Source organism: Dromaius novaehollandiae, chromosome Z (genome assembly GCF_036370855.1).
Source record: "Dromaius novaehollandiae isolate bDroNov1 chromosome Z, bDroNov1.hap1, whole genome shotgun sequence".
Classification (NCBI taxonomy): Eukaryota; Metazoa; Chordata; class Aves; order Casuariiformes; family Dromaiidae; genus Dromaius; species Dromaius novaehollandiae.
Window position 1 is genome coordinate 59,687,763 of NC_088132.1, and position 21,852 is coordinate 59,709,614.

At 43.0% G+C, this 21,852-nt stretch overlaps 3 protein-coding genes across 3 annotated transcripts; all 3 read right to left on the bottom strand.

The window, feature by feature from the left end:
* Positions 1-246: 246 nt before the first annotated feature.
* On the bottom strand, positions 247-6,688 carry LOC135324982 (alpha-ketoglutarate dehydrogenase component 4-like). The gene is made up of 4 exons (XM_064502206.1): positions 6,539-6,688; positions 5,273-5,336; positions 1,739-1,941; positions 247-524 (listed from the first exon to the last, which is right to left on the bottom strand). The coding sequence occupies exons 1-4, from the start codon at positions 6,575-6,577 to the stop codon at positions 507-509; spliced, it is 324 nt and encodes a 107-aa protein (XP_064358276.1). The 5' UTR covers positions 6,578-6,688; the 3' UTR covers positions 247-506.
* A 228-nt stretch (positions 6,689-6,916) lies between these two features.
* LOC112987061 (centromere protein H) lies at positions 6,917-14,693 on the bottom strand. Its single transcript, XM_026106747.2, has 9 exons — positions 14,524-14,693; positions 14,315-14,370; positions 13,517-13,565; positions 13,017-13,091; positions 12,278-12,334; positions 11,178-11,241; positions 10,851-10,902; positions 9,447-9,610; positions 6,917-7,890 (listed from the first exon to the last, which is right to left on the bottom strand). The coding sequence occupies exons 1-9, from the start codon at positions 14,610-14,612 to the stop codon at positions 7,798-7,800; spliced, it is 699 nt and encodes a 232-aa protein (XP_025962532.1). The 5' UTR covers positions 14,613-14,693; the 3' UTR covers positions 6,917-7,797.
* Positions 14,694-15,388: 695 nt separating this feature from the next.
* On the bottom strand, positions 15,389-19,137 carry LOC135324721 (G2/mitotic-specific cyclin-B1-like). The gene is made up of 8 exons (XM_064501554.1): positions 18,985-19,137; positions 18,256-18,528; positions 17,968-18,150; positions 17,432-17,590; positions 16,795-17,031; positions 16,191-16,331; positions 15,842-15,952; positions 15,389-15,603 (listed from the first exon to the last, which is right to left on the bottom strand). Exons 1-8 carry the CDS (start codon positions 19,003-19,005, stop codon positions 15,493-15,495), a joined length of 1,236 nt encoding a protein of 411 aa, XP_064357624.1. The 5' UTR covers positions 19,006-19,137; the 3' UTR covers positions 15,389-15,492.
* Between the last annotated feature and the right edge of the window lie 2,715 nt (positions 19,138-21,852).

Sequence of the window (21,852 nt, forward strand, 5' to 3'; positions counted from 1 at the left end):
TAATGATTTAAGTAGACCAAGGGCAACCTATTTTTACTTTGTTCCCAATGTCAGAGCTGCTGCTCAGGGAAAGCAGCTGCTACACCACTGCCCACTGGATCGCACTCCCGGACAGAAGTTGCATAGCTATAAAGAACAACCGTGAAGTCTTAATATTATTTGAAAATACTAACTTTCTCCTGCCTGTGATATTATTACTGAAGAGACATCTGAATCTTCTTAAGTAGAAAAAGCAACTCAAGACAGTTTTATTGCCAAGTTTGTAGAATGGCTAATTAGAAAAATATTTTAATGGTGTAGACATCAAGTATATTCAATTGCTAGTTAGCCATCAAAAGAAAATCTCTCTCAATCACAAGAGTGTATTAAGTGGCAGCCTTCCACCCTTCATACAGGGTCGTTATTAAAGCTATTAATATATAATCATTTATAACGTTAGCGAAACGCTTTTATTGTGAATACAATACTTCATTCTTCAACAGTGGTGAATAAACGATCTCTGGTACTTATTCGGGACCTCCGCGCTGTAAAATAAAGTAGACAGTTGAATATATTCTACAAAAAGAAAGGTAAATTGAGCAAATATTCTTTTGCATTGTTACAGATAATAGAGACATTGATTTTTAATCTATAAAAGAACATGCACAGACTCTCAAAGTATTAGTATCAATCAGTAATAGCTCTTCCATTTCAGGGAGAATACAAAAAGATAAACACCTGCAAACAATAATTGTAGCTGGTTCCAATTCCCCTACTCTGGGGAAGTATAACTTTTAGAAAGGTCTGATAAACACAGCAGTAGTGAACAGGAGTTTTAGAATTATTTTTGCTACCCAGATTCCAAGGTACAAAGCAAAAACAAAAGCAAGGTCAGCCATTAAAATCTTTATGAGAAATTAAAAAGGTACTCAATTCATTATTTTGCCAACAAAACTGCTAGGATTTACCTCACAGAAAACTGAGGCTGGAAGTCTAGAAGTGTACTACTACAGAAAATAATTCATTTTATTTCTTATTATAATACCCTACCCAAGTGTATGCAGGAAAACTGATTTTGTCTATTGACACGATTATACTTCAGATGTCCTACTCACTTAACTAAACTGTGTCTTTTTACTTCAAACTCAGACCCATCTCCCCAGTTCTTGTGCATGCTCTCATTTTGAGTAACATGGTGATTAAAATCTTGTTAGAGGACAGAGTAGGTTTTTCTTGCCTTTCATGTACAATGCCGTAATTGCAAATATTGCAGAAAAAATTTAAATCAAATTTAATAAAATGTTTCCACTAATAGAAATATGAGTTGACTTACTAATAACCTACAGAAATGAGTTTGAAAAATATTTTGGACTTTAATCATCTAGTAATAACATTTTTCAGTCTATGAACAGACTTCTGCGCTCCTGTCCAACATACTCATATTACACATTAAACAGCTGTAATAAAACAGTGACTCTCTCATTAATGTAGGCTATGATTAACTAACTTTCTGCATGTGTGTATTAAGTCCATATCTCTCTACTCAGCGATACCACCAGCTACCAATTAGTGAGAGTTGGTAGAGAGTTGGCAAGAGACCTTGCATATCAAGAATATGTATTTGACTACTGTGCATCAAAGGTGTGAAAGCTTCAAGTACCCAGTTACCAAGAATTAAAACGTAATACCATATCTGAAACTTTAAAGAACCTGTAGAAATAAGATAAGTAAATATAGACATATGCACCAATAAACTTACTTGAATGTATTCAATTTCTTCCTCTGACATAAGTTTCCTCCTGTATTTCTGAGGTAAGGTTCTTGCTAATTCAGAAGTGTCTGGTGTACCTTGTACCCTACTAACAGGTGAAATATTTTGAAAGGCCGATGATCTGCCTCCTACAGACTCCTGTGCTTTTGAAGCATGGTGTGATGGCACACTTGCTTGTAGGGATTCCTGTACTGAAACCCAGATTGCAAAACCATTTACAGAAATATACTAAGACTGTAAAATTAATTACATGAGCAGCCAATAAAAGTTACCAGTTACTGAAGATTGATTTTTCTTCCATACGAAAATACTTAAAAGAATTAAGATCCTCTACTTTCCACAACCTATTTTTATTGTTATTATATATAGCAAGAGCACAGTGAAAACATTATGAAAGTAGAAGAAAGCATATCTGAGTGTCAGAAATACCGATGTGGTGACAGAAGATAAACTGGTATATACACTAACAAAGACTTTTTCACCAGGAAACTGTACTTGCAGAAAAAGCATATAGTACCATCAAGGTGTGGGGGGGTTTATGTAGAGACATGTCTCCACTAAGATGATATTTGGTTTTGTTTCTGTGATTGTAAAGACAGACAGATGAAAAAGCAGCAGATGCCTACAGAAAGATAAAGCTCACAACTATGAAATACCACAAGATGCAATTCAGTGTTGCACCCATTTTTAATACTATAAATTGCAGCATGTCAAATTACATTTATTAATGTGCAGAATGAATACCGCATAGCGGGCATCAGCAATCAAACTGTTAATGAAATGAAGAGACAAAGGAGAGCATGAAACACTTTACAGTTGTGGACCAGGAGCTAGGTATAAGGAATTCACATTAGACGCAGTCATCTTGAGTTTGAGGATCAGAGAACAGATGACAAAAGGTCAGTGATCAGAGCCAGCACTGAAAGAATCTTGGACCTTAGGTCCGTCCCAGCACGGTTGACCTTATAATGGCAAAGCATAGTTATTGCACCAGGCAGGACCGAGTCTTACAGCAACATGTTTATTTAAAAAGCACTCAGGCCTCTGGACAGAAGGTTTAAATACCTGACAAAGCAGAATACTTCCACGGGAAGCGCCAGTGCAGCTGAGAAATGAGAAAAACAAAGGCAACATCTGAACAGTTGGGACAAAAGGACTATATAATTATAAAATAAGCAGCAACAAGGTTAAGCAGTCCTGGATGACTCAAAGAATGCGAGGAGTTAAATGGCACATTTCCTGTCTGTCACCCCAAGATCAGGGATAACAGAGAAGGAAGAGAGAGGAGTCCATTTCAGCCATACCAAGTCTGAGTCAATGGCAGGATAGGGATGTCAAATAGTTGCAGCAACACGATCAAACATTCACACAAGTCACCAGTGAAAGGCATACGCAAAAATTCTCAGTGAGAAGACTATATCTGAAAGTTGTGTGTTGATCAGGTGGTCCAGGAACAGAGAGGAATGTCCCAAACAGTGAGGAGGAAGACAAACTATGAAGAGGATCAGAATCAGAAGTGGGGCAAAGCCACTGAATTGAAATTAGAGCAGGAAGCAAAGGGAGCAGAAAATAAAAACAGAAGAAATAGTTGTTTGTCGACTTTCTAACAACACAGCTGATTAATAGCTTTAGCTAGTGATGATAGATTATTTGTGTTTTCCTCCTAGAGAAGAAATAACGCTCCTCGTATATGAAAGACATGAAAAACAGTTTCTCTGAGTTTGTTTTATATGCCACAAGAATGTCTAGAGCTTTGCATAAGATTTTCCTCTATCGTGTTTTACCATCTGAAGTGTAGCTGAAATAGAAGCAGTAGCCAATCACACCTACGAGAAGTCGAGACTCAGAAGTACCACACCTTACACTGCTGTTGCTTAACGTCAGATAGTCTCTACTACTGTTTTCCCTTCCCCATTTGAGACCACTATGTTGCAGTAATACAATAAAAGAGTTTGGCTGGCCTTTCAAACACCCAAGTCCTTAGAAGTACAGTGCTGATCTGCAGAGCTCTGGCTATGTGGAAACAACAGTCTGGTGCACTGAAATACTGTTACTGCTACAATGTTCAAGCAAAGTGAGGTAGACTGCAATTTACTTTTGAAAGAACAGAACCCAATCAAGGTAGAAAGATCTAACATTCTTAAAAGAGATATTCACAGAAAACTTCTGATGCAGAGATGAACAAGAGGTAAGCAACATGTTTTTTAAACTGGCAGGAAAGGTGGTGCAACTGACTTAACTAAGGCACAACGTACAGAATTCTGACCAACGATTTTCACAAAGAGCCATTCCTGAAAAATCCATCGATCAGTCAGAAGTGGCAGTTGATGTGCACTGCAGGTACATCACGATGTTAAGAGATAAACTAAACTTAGAGTTAAATCACGTGTGATAAGTACTCTAGCAAATATGTGGTACAGTTATCCATGTACTGAACAATTTTTTTTTATTAAAAATAACCAAAAATACAAGTGCATAACTGAAGTTGCTTCCAATCATTCTTTACAGAATATTCACTCTTCAAATTCTTTTGTAAAATGAAGAGAAGTCTGAAGGTTTCTGAAATCTAAAATCCAAATATTTTTATACATCCTTAGTGTTTGAGCATCAGTAGAAACAGCAGATCTTCAGCTGACTAAGCAAGCTTTCTGCTCACAAGATATCCTTAAGGTGCAGAAAAATTTTGATTTCAGCATTAGAAAAAAAGATCTCATAGGTAAAGAGCCAAAAAAAGAATGAGTCAGAACCAGCCACCACTTCTAAAAAGTGAGACTAATACAACAGAGCTTTATAAGACATCTGTTATTTTAGTTTCAAATGCTTTATTGACTCAAAAGGAATATTAAAACAACATGCAGCTCATATAACTTTTATCTAAATATAACCCCCTGGGATCCTGTAAATATCAACGTAGCTATAGGTATAAAAATTGATGTGTCAAAGATCACAATGAAATTACTTTTTTCCTCAGTATTAACTAATAGCACCAGAAAACATTTCCTAAAATGCACAGTGGGATGGCCCTCCCATCTATAATCAGGATATTAAATGCCACAAGCATTGCACACTCCAATTAGGAAAAGAAGGACCGAACAAAATCCAACATTATTTCTGCAAACCTCACTGAATACCCAAGGTTGCTTCTCGTGGTGACTTTGCCAGAAATATTTCAAGAGGATATCAGTATTTGCAAAAACAGGATCTCGTGTATAAATCAAAAGTAGGAAAACAATACTGGGATCTTCAGGAATCTGCCTCGAAATCAAAAGTAGGAAAACAATACTGGGATCTTCAGGAATCTGCCTCGACCAAGACATGAATACACTATGTTTTTTCCCCCACAGTTGTAAAGTCTGAAATGGAAGCATCAAAGAGCAGTCTCCAAACTAAAGCTATGTTCTAGAAATATTGCCCAGAATCAGTCGAATATTTAATTGAAGTTGGAAAAAATGTGTCCTGTTTCTTACATAAAACAATGTAAAGAAAAGTGGTGCAAGCTGTATCTATAGATGAAATACTTACTTTTAGGTTTGGGGATACTTTTTCTGTCTGGGAACTTAATTAAGGGAGTATGTGGCTTGACTACCTAGAACAAGACAAGGTAGTAGGAGAACACAGTAAGAGAAAAATACATTTCTAGACAAACATTAATTTCACAATAATAAAATGGAAAACATATTAATTGACCACATCTATAGTGCTGCTTTGTTATTACTTATTATTTACTTCTGTTTTAGGTTTACCCAAGGAGAAATTTCACCTTTAAAGCTATTCCTTCATCCTGGTGGGCCAGGAGAGGGATAAGGGCTCCTTTACTTTTCTCACAGCAATCATAGATTGCATAGAAGTAGCTATCACAGTAGCATAAATGGAGTTACAAAGTTTTAGCACTAGAACTGTAGAGCTGTTAACTGTGTTCAGCTTTTGTATGTTTGTTCAGCTGCCTAGAAAGGACTGAATAAGTCGATTAAGAAAAAGCTATAAATAAAAAAAATTGGTATTCAGAGCTACTTATTTTTGACACATTTCTTTTCAAAGACTCCCTGCCTCACCCTCACCTTCAGGAGAAGAGGGGTGACTTAAGATGCTGCTGAGCACCCTCCCCTCCTGCTCGATGGCACAAAGGTGCAGCTTGCAGGCTTCCCTGCAGCATCATTTGGTACCAGCAGAGAATCAGGCAGCGGGTCGCATATTGACACAGACTGAACAGGAAGAGTAGAGGAAAAACCGCATTTAACACCAGGACACGCTGTACAGATGCTGATCACTTGACGACGAAAGCAAGCGTGCCCGATGGAAAAGGAACAGAACAAATTGCATTGTTTTTTTAATTAAAACGACTTAAAGCGCAGAGCTGGGGTGTTCCCTAGTGAAAGGCCGAGCGCAGTAGCTAACGCCCCGGTACCGCACCTCCTCCTCGTCCTCGTCCTCGTCCTCGTCCTCGTCCTCCCCGGGAGCGGCCACCGCCGGGCAGCGGCCCGGCCCAGCCCGGCCCGCCGCTACCCGGCCCCCGCGCCCCGCTGCGCAAGCCCCGGCTGCGCTCCGGCGGGGGCTCCCTCCGCCTCCGGCGGGCGGGGGGGCTGCGGGCGGCTAGCGGCGCCGCCGGGCGTGAAGCGGCCGCCGCGAGCCCCCGCCCCAGCCAAGGGCACCGACCGCCCCAGCGGTGCCGGCAGCCCCGGCCGCCTCAGGCCCCGGCGGCCCCGCGCGAGGCCCGCGGCCCGCGCCGGTTCCCGGTTCCCGGGGCGCCGCGGCCGCGGCCGCGCCTCGCCGCGCGCCGAGTGCCGTTACCTGAACGACCCTGGTGGCAGCCGCCATCTTGCTGCCCATGGTGACCCCCGACCGCCGCGGCGCCCGCGCCCCGCCGCCCGCCTCGGGGGCAGCGCCGGGCCACGCCCCGGGGCGGGGCTCCCGGGGGGCGGGCTTCCGGTGGCGGGCCGGGGCTGTAGCTGCGGGAGCCGCGGCAGAGGCGCGTCCCGGCGCGGCCTTAGCGCCGAGAGTCCGTTCTCCTTGCCGAGGCAGGGGAGCCGCCGACGGGCCCGGGGTGAATGAAACACGAAGGGAGCGGGTTAGGGCTAAATAACTGCTTAGCGCAGGTCGGTGATTTATTTGAATTTGATAAAGGCATGCCAGAGTCACCTTCTAAAATCAGGCATTGACACTAAAACAAAAAGTAACAATATTTTAATCCAAAACATTACACAAAATATGATTTACCCTGTCAATTTTCTTCTACCATGAAGTAAAAATTGGAATGTCGACGTATAAATACATTTAAAATATTGCTCAGTTGCTTAATTTTAACAGCAATAAGCGCCATCTTCCATTTTACGTACGTTTTCTCTAGGCTTGACGTATTTTGCCATGTGGGACAGGAAAGACAGTTTGTATCTCTTCCTGGATGTCTTGATGACCATCATATAGTATGGTCACAAGCGAGGGTTGCAGCTAAGCGTATAAACTTCTGAGTTAAAAATTATTCATAATGCTTTAAGAAAAAAAAAAAAGTCCCAAACAGATACTGACGTAACTAAGTTTTCCCATTCGAGCATTCGGTGGGGCTGAGCTGGGCGATGCTGCCTGCCTCAGCTCTACGGCCTTCTCCCCCGGGCCTCCTGGCCAGAAAGAAAGAGCTCTGCGAGGTGCTTCTCCCACGTGGGTGCGGGAGCTGGGCAGCGGATAAACGGTACAGCCTTGGTTCAAGCCCACTTCTACATAAAAGCTTGTAATACATAGATTATTCTTCTTTACTGGGTCATCGCTGCATTTCAGAGGGAAGTGAGCTCTTGGATAGAGCAGCCAGGAGGTGATTCTTCAACTAGTTTCATCAGCTACATTAAGTGTTCTAACATTTGTTATATACCAACAGTTAAATTTCACTTCAAAGAGTTGTGTGGCCACATTCTGAAGCTCTAAAGAGAGGAAGCACTTCCAGAAAAGGTTGTATTTTCAAAATCTTAAAATGTGTTTTCATAACACGTGTTAGGCAGTATCAAATTTACTATGTTGGTTACATATAATGTATAAAATTTAACACCATTTCTCCTTACTCAGAGAAAAGACACATTTTTTTCAAGCTGTAGAACAACTGCCTTTAAAGATGGATCTTCTGCCCAGTTAACTCTGCTTCCAATTATGATATTCTACAAAAAGAAAGATTATTAGTTAAAAAATAGATGCCTTTAAAAAGAACTATTCTTACTGAAATCTCTCAGAAGCCATCTGTTTTTTAATCTTTACATTATAAGCCCTTGAAATTCACAGCAGTGTTTGAAATGGGCAGTAGGGTGACAGAGAGAAGGGGAAGTATTAGTTTAGATCCTATTGTCAACATATAGGCAAAAAAAAAAAAAAAAGGAAAGTGCTGTTTTGAACTTCCTTGTAGTGCTGGCACACCATCCCCATTTGAAACATAGGTGTTGAGAACTTTTTTTTTTTTAAACATAAAATTTGCCTCAAACAGAAGACAACAGTTTCTAATATTCTCACCCTGCTGTTCTGGACTAAAAATGGGAATTATTAAATTTAACCAAAGATTTGTTCTACTTCTTATAGCTCAGAAGATTTCAAAAATACAAAAATAGAAGATAATTCCAGGAATTTAATCCAAAACCCACTGAAATGTTTAACTTCTTATTCTCATTGTGAGATGTGACATTATTTTCCATTGCAAACTACTACTAAACATAGCATGCAACACAGAAACGTGTGGCTCTTTTTCCGTCCTTTGAAATTCTTCGGATCATACAAATTTACAGAATGGTTATATCTGGTCTCCTACCCAAAGCCCTCAAATAAGCTCTGTCTTTCCCCAGTCTATGTTTTGTTTAATAAACCGTGTGTGTTCTTAACTGGGATTTCATAAGCCATTTGTGGACAAAATCACAAGCACTGCAACTGCAATTTACTGCAATTCACATTTGTACTTACTAAGTGACTAATCTGTAGGGTCGGGTGAAGGAAGCTAGGACATACCACACAGTGAGAGGTGGAGTACCAGACTGCAGTACAGGGTATATGAGCTTTAGTGGGACCCCTCCAAGCACAGGATGCTGCAGACCCTTCCTCCCCTCCTCCATATCCCAAAAAGTGAGGAAGAAAACCTCATGATGTGTGACCCCAAACACCAGATCACCTGCCAGCCAGCTGCATGGATACAGACTAGTCAGCAGCATCTGATAGGTGAATAACCAAGGGGATGAAGGCTACATCGCTGAAAGTATTTGGCTGGCAGACCAAGGCCTACACAGTGCTGCAGTGTTTGACACTGAACAAGAGAAGCGCTTGTGGTCAGAAGGAGCAGATTCACAAGGGGCAGCCTGGCACGTTGGCATCATGGGATTAAGACGTGCTTAGGAAAAATAAGCAAGAGATTGGGAAACTGGTTTGGGGAGATGGGACAGTCATTCTCCTAGAAGATGCATCATTATTGTATCTTAGATGGAAAAAAGAAATAAAGAGAGATCAAGACCATTTCTAAGTTCTATAAATAATTATTCCAAACAACAGTTTGGGGCAATTCCTTATGTTCGGTCTTTAAAGCAATATCTGCATGTAGCAGTTTTTTCATTACCATCATTGCTTTTTGAAAGCTCACAGTATATCTTAATTTTGTTTGAAGTTACATTTACTATACAGTATGTTACCTTCATTGGGACACAAAACTATAAACTTGCTTCTGAAAGTTATGACTCATTACCTGGAATATATTTTGAATTAATGTAGTCATCTCTTTTTCTTTTTGAAAGTTGTTACGTATCTTCTCCAGCATTTCACCCACTTCCATACTTGCTAGTTCCTTCTTTTGTTTCTTCATTGTGGTATGAATTTGTAGTAGTTTGTTTCCTCCAGCTTGTTTTAGTACTATTCCATTATTAGGAAAATGAAGCATTAACAAGTAGTTGTGCGTGCAGTGGAACTAAAGAAACCCTGTTTCCCACAGACATCGAAGGCACTTCCATCGCAATAATCCTAGCTTCTCACCCCATTCCTTCCCTCCAGTGTACCTCAAGATATCCTTTCCACACAAAACCAACATGTGCTGTGGCATCTTGTGTCCCTGGTTCCCGGGCTGCTGGCAAAACAGAAAGTACTGTGTGTACTGCCTGCATTTCTATCAGACATGGACACTAATTTGAACATCTGTCCTGCACCTTGTCTCCAGTTGTCACAACTTCTATAGTTGAAGAAGTTTAAGACCTTTTTCCTCATTTTCAAATTTGATCCAAACCAAGTTCCAAAGTCATACAAGGGACATGTACAACGTGAGGGAATATTTCTAGTTTTCTTAGGAAACCATACTAAAAACTAAACTGAGTAAAACCATTAAGGGACAATTCATAGACTGAAAGAATGCTGCCCCTCATGACTTAGCATTCCTTCCTTTATTTCTGAAGATATTAAGGTGCTCATTTTTCTTTTGAAGACATGTATTTGATTACATTTGTATATTACTCTCAACATGTACACCACTTTCTATAGATGAAGCAAACACAATTAAATAAATAGCGGTTAAAACTGCTAGCAGACCTAATCATGCCACAGTAGAAGCAAATATTTACACTGTTCAAAAATATATTTACCATATTAAGTTCTGAATAGCAAATTTAAAAAAAATCTAAATTCAACTCTTGACCTACTCTAACCAGCATTCTGAATACCAAGATATACATTATTACTGAAGTTCTTTGTAGGTAAGTACCCCCTCAGTCTTCAAACATTTCACAAAGGTGCAGTCTGACAAAAAATCCTTTAGGTGTTGTAGGACTGATTTAATATAAACATACTCTAAAAAATCCTAAGTAAGTAAGGCGTAATAAACTGGGGAGTTTACACTAAATAATGCAACTAAACCACATTCTTTTCAAGTATCTTCTTGCATCTCTGTTCTAACACATCAGTCTCACCTGCATGTAGGCAGCATGCCAGCTTTTTTTTTTTTTTTTTAACATACTTCATACTCCTCTTTTCAGAAGTTTTATAACTGTATTCAGAGTTTCATGGTGACTTCATATGTTAATTAATATTGCTACAAGTAGCACCTTCAAAAATGCAATCTGTACCTTCAAATATAAAACAGAGTAAATTTAATCAGCACACTTACAGAGTCTTTTCCTTTTGATGTCATTCAGTTTCTCTTCCATCTCGCGTGCTTGCTGCAAGAAAAAAAACCTGTAGATTCTGTCTCCAATTAATATTGATACATGCTAATTTAATACACAAAAGCAGTTAAGAGCAGCTCTGGAAGCAGACCTTTTGCATACTCACTTTAAGTAATAATTTCAGTAATTTTAACACCAGTAGTAACTGTGTGCTTTGGGCCACATATTTAATTTCAAATGACTTTTGCGTTCCTGTTACTTTCAAATTGCACCCTGGCAGAAAAAAGCAGACCTGTGCAACTGCAAGAGAGGGTGTAACTGACACTTACCTGCTGAGATTCAAGTATTGCTGTGCTGAGCATTATTATGTGTTTCATAGTTTCCAAGATCAGTCTAAGGAAGGAAACAGAAATTTTCACACCTTAAGACTGTTAATATATGAAAACAACATAAATATTTTAACTAAAGTTATTTACATTATATATAAAAATATTCTCCTCTAACATCAAAATAAAGCATATTTTTTTTTTCACTTTTGAAAAACTATGCCCTTTCTTTTTCAGATTTAGCATACCAAGTATAGCTTTAGAGGCTAAATATTCTCCTTATGTCCATCTCAGTCTTTCAGTTAGGTTTGTCTAACACTGCACAGTGAAAGCATAGAGCTTGGGAGACATCAAGGTAGCCAAGCCATCTCAGAAAGTCTAGTGCCTGGAATTCCTGAATTCTGGCCAGTGCCAGAGACATCATGGAGACAGAGTGCTTTTGGCTATGTTTCCTACAGAAATGAAATTTCTCGTATTACGCTTCGTATGCATGCATCCATTCATATTGGGTAAGAGATGAACAGGTAATTTCAAACAAGTTTGAAACCTTCAGTTCTTTTTCAAAGATATTAAGTTCCTAAGTGATTAATTAATGAAGGCAACAAAGCAGAGGCAAGGCCCCGTATACAGTCAACATTCAAACATCAAGATAATCAACATGAATCTAAGGACAGAACCCAAAGAAGGCAAAAACTCATATAACATCAAATACATGTTCTTGCAGCCCAACTTAAATATAAAAACACAAAGGAGAAAAGAAAAATCAATTGCATTCCACAACAAGTGCAGCCAAGATCATGGAGCTGGTGTATAAACAACTTCTGGTGCTTCTAGAGTTGAGCTGGCTTATGTGAAACAAATCTAAATGTCTCTGTAATCAAAGGTTGGTTAGCTCAGAGCCCAGATATAAAACCACTCCAGGTATAAGAGGTTTGATCATGCTGATTCTAGCCAGAAGGTGGACTGTGTATCATCCAGTCAAAATTAGAAGGAGAAAGTTTGTTTTTAAATGATACAATGAAGTAATGACGAAATGTGTTTCATTTAACTGTGTCAATTCCTTTCCTTTCTTTTTGGCCATCCTTTCCCCCAAAACACTTTACCGTGAGTCATCATCATTTTGTTTCACTTTGTTTCTCAGGGCATCCATAAGCTGGATCCTGCATAGCGTGGGGAAAAGAGAGTTGATGAGAACTGATGAGAAACTAAGAAAAGGGAATTTAGATAAATATTGAAAGAGAGATTGCAAACATTCTATTTATGCCCATTTTCACATTGGAAATATACATAAAAGTACCCATGAACTTTAAATATCACACTGCTTAAATATTGGGGCTTTCTTAACTCTCAGGATAAGAAGAACGTATTAGTGATTCTTTGTAAGAGTGACAATGCATTTCTCACTTGCCAAACACACCTCAGATGTCAATAATCTCAGAGTCTGCAAAAGGGAAGCTGGACAAAGGTGGGAATTCAAATGAACAGTCACATAACACAGGATACATAATGCCTACCATCTCTACCTTTTCATGGGCATTTGTAAAATACAACTAACAACTATGTCTATAGTTGCATAGACCATGTATATGGTCAGCCTTTCACAGTTTTGCAGGACCTTTGGGGCTCACGTATTTCAACTTGTGTTTCTTGTTGTTCTATATGGTATCTCCATCTTCATTCCTACTGGTTCAATGTTACTGAAGTCTTTCATGTTTGTAACACACACTGCATCATTTTGAAATCTTTATTTAATCAGAATTACGTGTACATCCATCATGCACACATATGTAAATAAGCAAACAAACAGAAAATCCCCCAAATAAACAGGAAAAAAATACATGCCTGTGCAACACCAATGTCTTGTTTTGGAAAGAGACTTTTACTTCCTCCATCTCTCTTTCCAAATCTTCTATGGTACTGAAACAAAAACAACAGTGTGAAAAGAACAAGAAAAATGTAAAAGCAGTCTCACTCTTGTAGATTATAACTTGCTTTCTCCCTGCCTGAAATAAGAATTTTGCCTGTAAATTACAAATTATTTGATTCAGGAGTACTTTGGCACATGGAATTATGTTAGTTAATTCTAACTTAGAAACACTTAGAAGGATTACAAATTTAGAAACCACATCAGATACAGGACTATATTAGGGGTTGAATAAAATATTTCCTCCCCACATTCTCTTTTCATATCCTCTGTTTTCATCAGACTCTTGCAAATTATTGATAGTTAATCCAGAGTTTTCATTAAAAAGGAGTAGAAAGAGAACATGCAGCTCAGTGCCCAACTCTTCTCTTCTTTATTTTAAACTATGTCAAAAGTTTGAAATCATCAGTTGACTTACGTCTTGATTAGCTTTTCTTCTACGACATGGTCAGGATAACTTTCTTCACCTGCGAAACAAGAACATTACTAAAATAGCACAACAGAAAATTTTTAAATCCAGTTTACAGAATATAAAGGATAAGCAGTTTGATGGCTATATTAACAAGGTATTTCTTATCCTTAGCTCCACATCTCACCATCTCTTTTGCTATTACTCCACATCTCACCATCTCTTTTGCTATTAGTAGGGCTGCACTGTCAATCAACTGTATCAGAGAAATAATCAAGCTTTAAAATATTTTTATTTAGTACTTTTCAGACATCCCAGATCAGGTTCACAGCACTGTCTGCATGCAACTGGCTGGTTCAGTGGAGGAGAAGATACATAATAAAAACAGAACAGGAACAAGAAAAAATACGTTAAATTAGTATTGCTGCCAAACATTTTGTATTGTAAAACTGAAACCCCAGTTGATCAGATTCCTGAAAGCCACTACTACAACTTAAGTATTGTCAGAGTGTTAGAGGGGTCTAAAGCAAAAATCCAAGACAAGAAGGGATGAGGGTGATAGGGAATACTTATGTGACAGCTTTGTAAGGGTTCAAACAAGTCTATAAGAGCTATCAAAAGAGTGCAGTTAGGTGCTTAGTCCATGAAAAAAATTCAATATTACAACCACTGCTTTTGATAAATTAAAAAAGATAATTTTAAATACACAACTATGAGTTACATCACGCTCCTTATTACTGCAACATGCCACATTAAGGGAAAGCACACCGGGCTGCTGGAGAGAGTTAGGGAAAGGGACAGGCTTACTAGCATGAACCGTGGTGCTACACTCCATGAGCTGCTGCTTCATCTGTTCCCTCAGGCTGCAGCGGAGGGAAAGCGACAACGGTCAAACCCAGAGCGACGGCGCTGGAGGGCGGCCCCGGCCCCGGCCGTTACCCAGCGGCTCCGCGGCCCGCCCAGGCACCGGTGCCCCGCAGGCCACCCCCTGCAGCCCCCGGCCCCGCAGCACCGACCGGAGCAGCATCAGGACGTCCAGCTTGGCCACCGGCCCCTCCTCGGCGCCCGCCGCCGCCACGCCCGGCTCCCGCTGCGGCGGCTCCATGGCCGAGCCTTCAAACGGCCCGCGCGCGCCTATCCGCGAGCTCGGCCGGCGATTGCTTCTGCCTGGGAGGGCGGGGTTCCCGAGCCGCCGAAGTGTTCGCTACCAATCCTGGGCCTCTTTCTGCGCATCGGCCTTTCGGCGCTCCGCCGGCAGGCGACCCAGGGCGACAGTGGCCGAGGGAGCGGCCATTACAGGCCGAAGGCCGTTAGCGGGAGCCGCCTGGCCTCGCTCCCAGCCGGCAGCGAGGGGGAGCAGCGGCTTGGCTTCAGGGCCGTTCCTGCCTTTAAGCTCAGAGTGAAAGCAGGGTGCTCCCAGCGCCCCCCGTGGGAGGACCGTTATCTGTCACACTTGCTGCTAGCGGCGCCCTCCCCGCTCGGCCCGCAGGAGGCACCACAAACCAGCCAGGCTGCGACGCCCAGGCATATTCTCAAGGACAGAAGCGAAGCAGGAAGCTGCAGGAACTCGCAATAACAAACCAAACAGGGACCATGGCAGACAGGAATTACTACTTGCTAATACAAGTCTCTGCACAAAGTCTCTGCCCAGTATTTTACTTAAGTAGCCACAGCAAGGTGGAGCTGTGGCTATAGCCATTGTCATACTTAGAACTTGACTAATCTAGCAGCAGCTACACCTGCCCCAGCTGTTAGAGCACATCCTAGCACTGCTGCACAAACAGAGCCCTGGGTAGCAGCAGGCCCACAAGGGCTCACTCCAGAGCTGCCAGCAGCTGCAGGGGGAAAAGGACCACCACAAAGCACACAGATAAGCTAGAGTAAAAGGCAACAAGATGCTTTATTAAAAGCTTTGACACACAAATAAGATATACTATGTACACAGTGGCACATGGTGCCAACATCCTGCCCAAGTTCACGTAGAGTTACAGCGCTTTGGCCAGAGGTTTGGCTAGATTCTGTATGACAGCAGAGTTCAGCTGTGCAATAGTGCTTATCTTGGCATTTTTGCTGCTGGCATATTTATTCTTGATTGTCTGCAAAGAGAGAGAAATTAAGTTTAGCCTGCTCATGAACATGCTACTCCACTGGCAGCCTTCAGTTACTCTGAGGCTTGGTAGCCAGGCCAAGTGAATTCCAGTATCCAGAACCAGTTTGTTTTGGTAAACTTGTGCTGGCTTATACCACCTTGGCAAGCATCAGTGGCTCAAGTCACAGAACCACATATTGGCACTTAACCAAGTCCACTCCCCATCTTTACCATGAGAAACTTACCATGTGCTTGGTAAGGCCCCGATTCACTAGGATTATGTTCTTTGCCATATGTTGCATGACTGGAAGAAGGTCACTCTCAGTGTATGTCATGTAGTGCTGTAGAGTTGGTGTCTGAAAGAAAAGGACATTATTAGACAATGCTATAGAATAATCTGAGCTTGTTGGATTCGTAGTCTTCTATTGGGCTTGGACAGCTGCAGTCTGATAGGAAAGTTACTGCCTGACTTCTGCCCCCCTGTTATGGGCAAGGGGAGACAAGAACACACTTGGCCTAGAGTGGCATTTTATGCTGGTACATGAGTACACCAAGTGCCAAACTAGGAAGTGGTATCTGACACGCACAACTTACCCACTCGCCTCCATCAAGAACTTTTAGAGCCAAACAGGAAGCAGCAGCCGCAGTTTTAGAAGGAGGAAAGTGGACCATTTCATAGTCCACCATGGACAACTCCATCAGGTACTTGGCCAGAGTGTGCTGTTCCAAGTCCACCTGGAATAAGTCTGAGTTGAGTGTTGTCTCCAAGTCAAAAACATCATGTCAAGCATAGCTATCTCAGTTGCCTTTGTTTCATCGGGCAGGAAGAAATGCTTCCTTAGCAAACATTTTTCAAGCTATGGGCTGGAAATTTAAGTGGCTTAATCGCTGAGCCATTTTGAGTAGTGTTGAGCAGCTCATAGCTTAGGGCTGTTCCCTTTGGCAGCAGTCTGACAATCCTCTGCTAGTACCAGACAGGCATTTTAACTCTGGTTTGGCTGTGTTAGGCTCAGGTGAGAAAAAGCAGACAAACAAGACCACTTTCTACAAGGAGACAGGTTTCAGCCTGAACTGTTTGTTCAGTTGTTAAGTTGTTACAATACTCAAACCAAAGTTTTATAGTTCTAACAAGCTGCAACAGCCAAATATTTCATCTTCAAGATAATGCTGAGGACTGTGGTGTTACTATCAGTGTTACCTCTGCAATCTTTGAAGCCCTCCTTAGGAAGTGTAGAGGCAGAGGGCGACCCAGACCAAAGTCCAGGGCTTGGAGGATCTTCATCTCCATCTGGCGAATCTGGGACTTTGTATAAGTGTGATCCGTTACAAAGGCAAAATCCCCAATTTCAGGGGGATACATTTCTTCATACTTGCTGGCAATGAACATAGCTGTGACACCAACCAGCTGCAATGTCTTCTTGGACACAGTATTGTCCTGTAGTAGAAAGCAGTAGAGACTTGTGTGAGACTGAATGAGTAGAGACAGTGACTTGGGTCAGAACACAGCTTTTCAAGGTAGCCAGCATAAGGTTCTACTATGCACTAGTGTATACAGAGTAACTGTACATCATTTCGTTACCTCTATTAGCCTCTGCAGGGTTATGGACAAGCTGTTGAGACCAAGTCAGGGAGAGAAAGAGCTTTGATGTGTCAGGTCACTGTTTCTGGTTGAGACAGCTATACCATGTGTGCAGTTCAAGACATAAAGCCCTTTGCTGGTCAGCTATTTTTTTGTTGGGGTTAACAAGTCCAGCCATGTGTATGATGTTACCAGTGCTCATTGTGCTTTACCTTAGAGGAAAAGTATCCTTTGACACAAGGCAGGAGACACTCACCTGCAAGAAGCGATCAATGATAGCAACTGTCATGTACATTGTCTCCTGCAGGAGTCTGAACTTCATCTGTACTTGCACAAGCCAGTCTATTAGTATAGCTCGCATATTCCCAGTGATTTCCTGGCCTGCCAGGTATTTGGGTCTGACAGCTTGTTTTTCCTGTGTGGAAGAAATAGGGTTAATAGGAGATCCAGCTAGTTAGAGGCTAGACATTGCAGAGATTTGAGCTATTTCATCTTAAGGCAAGGCTTCTCAAGGAGTTCAGTATAAGCATACTACATAAGCCTGGGACAGAGTGTGAGGGTTCTTAGTTTATTAGATATTGGCTGGAAAGTGCATGGTACTAGTACTACTAGCCAACTGGTCTAACAACCAGTGTTATCAGGTTGGTAAGTTTTACTGTGGAATTTTAAGTTAAGGAATTGCTTATTCTTGCTTCCTGAAACACCATAAGTGAAAGGAGTGGCAAGTCACCCCTGTAATGACAGGTTCATTGTCAGTGGATCTCCCTGTGGCTCTGAACTACTCCCACCAACCTCAAGGTCTCTCAGATAGTTGTAGATATCCTTAACATATTCACTGCAGAGGTTGGGGTCAGTGCCATCTTCCACATCGACATCCTTCACTTCAAGCAAGACATCGGAAAAGGCCTGGCACAGCATCTCCTCCGACGGGGCGCACCCGGACGTCTCCATGGGCGTTGGAGACGGTGACTCCAGCTACAAGGAGGTTTGGGGTCAGCCGCGGGGAGCCACCGGCCGCACGGCCCGCCGAGGCGGCGGCGCCGGGGCCGGGGCTGCTCCCGGCGGGGCTCGGGGCGGTACCTTGGCCGGCTCAGGCTCGGGCGGCGGCTGCGGCTCGGGCTGCGGCGGCTCCTCCTTGGGCGCCGCCCGCGGGGCCCTGCGGGGCGCCACCTTCTCGGCGGCGGCGGGCGGCGGCTTCTTGAGGGCGGCCCGCGGCTGCGGCTCGGCGACGCGATTACCGATGTCGCCCAGGGCGGTGCGGGGGCGCAGCCCCGCCTTGGCAGCCGCCGGGGCCCCGCGCTTGGCGGCGGGCGCGCTACTCTTCGCCGTGGCGTCGGCCGCCGTCCGCGTGTGCTGCGGGGAGAGGGCGGTCAGCGGGGCCCGGGGGGCTGAGCGGCTGCGTCCCCCGAGCGGCAGGGCTGGGGGGGGGGGGGAAGGAAGAGATCCAGGGGAGTTGCGCGGCTGCACCCCCCCCCCCCAACAGGAAAGGGGAACGAGCGGGGGGATTGCGCAGCTGCACCTCCCCCCCCCCCAAACCAGGCGGGAGGGTTGGGGGGGAAGAGATCGGGGAAGGCTGCACCCCGCCTTTAGCGAGGGAGACGAGCGGGGAAAGGGGCGAGCCGGGAGGGCTGCACGGCCGCAGCCCACCTGCCCCGCGAGGCGACGGGGCCGGGGACCAGGGACACCCCGCAGGAGGCGGCTGGGCCGCAGCCCGCTCCACAGCGTAGAGCGATCGGCGGCTGAGCTGCGCCGCTTGGGGCCCGCTCCCCAGCGGGGGAAGGCCGGGCCGGGCCGGGCCGCCGCACCTACCCGGGTGACCCTGAGCGCCATGGCCGCGACGCCGAGCGGAGCCGACGGGAGCGGAGCGGGAGCCGGAGCGGAGCCGAGGGGAACGGAGCCGGGCTGCGTCGCCGCACGTTTAAATCTCGCACGCGGCGCCGCTCATTGGCTGCCCGCTGCCGCCCCATTGGTCCTGCCCGCGCCCGCCCGAATGCGTTACCGCGGCGACCGGGACGTAGCTCCTCCGAGCGTTCGAAAAGGGGGCGGGGCCGCGGCGCACGTGGCGGGCGGGGCCGCGGCGGCCCTGAGGGGCCCCGGCCCCGCGGAGGTGCGGTCCCGCTAGGACGCGCTGCGGAAATGACTTTGGGGCTGTTTGCCCCTGCGACCACCGCGGTTCGGGCGGGAGGCAGCAGGAGAGGCGCAAGGCTGCCTGCAGGCTCTCTGCCTAAAACCAGCTCCTGCAAAAACAGCTTGTGAGGAAAGGCAGAGCTGTGAATTCACAAGCATTTTTTAAACTTCTCCCTACGTACATCCCAATTAAGTTTTTCATCCAGGGAAGTCAAGATGCACTACATAAAATTAAAACATTCTTGAAAAATAAATTTATTTTTTTCTCATTTTATATACACATATTGCTTGCTGCCAAATGTACAATTCATAGCTGCAGTTCCAAAGATGAAACTGATTTAAAACAGAAGTGTTTCATTGCAACTGTCTGCATACAGATCAAATGACTAGAATAGGAACTTCCACACTGAAGTAGTTATTAAAATATTTCAATTGGCCTATACTTGAAAAATCGCCCTTACAGCATTAGTTCTAATAGATCATGTGGGGAAGCCTGAAGTCAGATAACAGCTTTTGTTAAATTAACATATGGAAGACTATGTTTACTGCAGTTGTCTGTTCCTGCCAAGTTCATCTGGACAACATTGTGCATGTGTTGGGTAAAACATGAAAAGTGCTGAACACGTGCTGAGACGCAGGCTAGCACTTCCACGGCAGGTAACCACGTCATAGCTGATCCTCACTGAGAAAATACGATCCTCTAACACGCGCCCAGCTACCCTCATTTGTTCTCGGTCCTGTTGCTTGGGGCTCAACTGGAAAATCCACATTTGCTTAGAGAAAACTGCGACAGGTATTAAGGGTTTTCAATTATGTTAAGCTAAATTGATTTGAAAAGAAAAATCACTACCCTTTTTATTTACCTACCAAGATTGGGTTAATACTCAGTTGGGTAAGATATTGCCAGCTCTGGTTGAACCACCTCAAACATGAGTGGCAAAAATAAATATTAACCAAAGCTTTAATAAAATTTTTTTTTTCCAAACAATAAACTGAAAGATCATTCTTCTTATAATTGCAGCACTGTTATCCAACTGACTTGAGCCTTCTGGAGGTGGGCAGGCAAGCAAACTGCTGCAAAAGCCATTAGTTTCCACTGCAAATAATTTTCTTTTCCCAGGGTAACCTCCTACAGCAGGTACACTGTACAAGCTGATTATGTGTTAACATCAGCAGGCCAAGCAATATGCTTTCTAGTTCTCATACTGCTACTGCTGAGATATTTTGCTGGTTCTGCAGTGCCAGCTTGAGAAATAAGGTGCTAAAAAGGGACTTACAGTGATCAATTCAGAATATACAAGTCACCTGAAAGCAATGCAACTTTTAGAAGCTTTTGACCACAGTCAATCTGTTTTTTTTTTTTTCTTCTCCTTTAAGTCAGTCAGTCCTGCACTGCAGAAATTTTAATACAGCACTAGGAGAAGAGAAGGGAATGAAAAGTTAACAGATACATAAGAAATTCTACAGTTTGCATAAACAGTCATCACAAGAGAAGCAGAATTGCTAAAGGACATTTCGAAATGCATCTCTGCTTAATATAATCTGATAAGGTAATTCCTGTATCACTCTATGCTGAACTTCACTAGCATCAATTCAGGTATCTATCCTGAATAATGGAACAAGAAAATATGACAGAGTAAGACTACTATGATACATGAAATGATGGAAGGTACTCATTCTTGCTAGCCACTGAATTGATTGCTGAATTACAAGGAAAATACTTACAGGTTTTCAAACAGGTAGAACAACAGATGAGCAAAGGAAGACAGATTAACAGATGTAAGGATAACTACCTCTGAAGACATGTTGTTTTTGTCCAGTTAACAGGTTCTCCCTAAAGATAGAGATCGTCTTCTCTGCAAGTATTTAGATCCCAACATACATAATTCTTTCTCAAATGCTCCTTTTCTCTTTTCAAAAAAGAAGTTTCAATTTACAATTTGCTGCAATAACTTGCCAAGTTCCAGACTGCTTACATAGTTTAGCATTCTAAATCTGGAGTATTTCCTTAGGTAGTACACAAAGGCAAAATTAAGTACAGTAGATGTGCAGCTGTATTATGGCACAGTTTGAGCTTTTTATTTTTTTTTTAAACCCAGATCAGGGATGCCTGTTATCTATCCAGAATGGCAAGTTTCTTTTCTTTTTCCCTAGCCAGTCATTCAGCTGCTTCAGCTGATAGCGGATATTGAATAAGTCAAGAGAAAAATTCTCTAACAAACTGAACAGCATTTTAGTAACGAGCAAGCTGCAAATAGTAAAGATTTCACTGCCAGGTCACTCAGCTGCTCTCCAGTTACTCTCCTAGATCTATTAACTTCCAAAGTAAAACAGATTTTGGCACAATTGAAAGTCACAGAATACTTAATTATCACAAAAAAATCTGTAAATACTAAGTCCATCCAATTAGCTATTCTATAGGGGAAAAAACACATGCAAGTGACAGAATATTCTGTCTTGAAGAGGTAAAGTTTAGCTGGATCAATGAAAGTGGATGCTTACTGGTGAATTACTTTATGCTTTAAACTATTGCATTTTCAGTTAGCCATA

Coding starts and splice junctions, on each gene's coding strand:
- LOC135324982 (XM_064502206.1), bottom strand. CDS start 6,577: ATGGGCAGCAAGATGGCGGCTGCCACCAGGGTCGTTCAG. Junction 5,337..6,538: donor CTGCCACCAGGGTCGTTCAG/GTAACGGCACTC, acceptor GTCTTGTTCTAG/GTAGTCAAGCCACATACTCC. Junction 1,942..5,272: donor AAGTATCCCCAAACCTAAAA/GTAAGTATTTCA, acceptor TCTGGGTTTCAG/TACAGGAATCCCTACAAGCA.
- LOC112987061 (XM_026106747.2), bottom strand. CDS start 14,612: ATGGAGCCGCCGCAGCGGGAGCCGGGCGTGGCGGCGGCGGGCGCCGAG. Junction 11,242..12,277: donor CAAAATGATGATGACTCACG/GTAAAGTGTTTT, acceptor TTCCTTCCTTAG/ACTGATCTTGGAAACTATGA. Junction 10,903..11,177: donor CAATACTTGAATCTCAGCAG/GTAAGTGTCAGT, acceptor TTTTTCTTGCAG/CAAGCACGCGAGATGGAAGA.
- LOC135324721 (XM_064501554.1), bottom strand. CDS start 19,005: ATGGCGCTCAGGGTCACCCGG. Junction 17,032..17,431: donor TCATTGATCGCTTCTTGCAG/GTGAGTGTCTCC, acceptor TTTCTACTACAG/GACAATACTGTGTCCAAGAA. Junction 15,953..16,190: donor TTCTTGATGGAGGCGAGTGG/GTAAGTTGTGCG, acceptor CTTTTCTTTCAG/ACACCAACTCTACAGCACTA.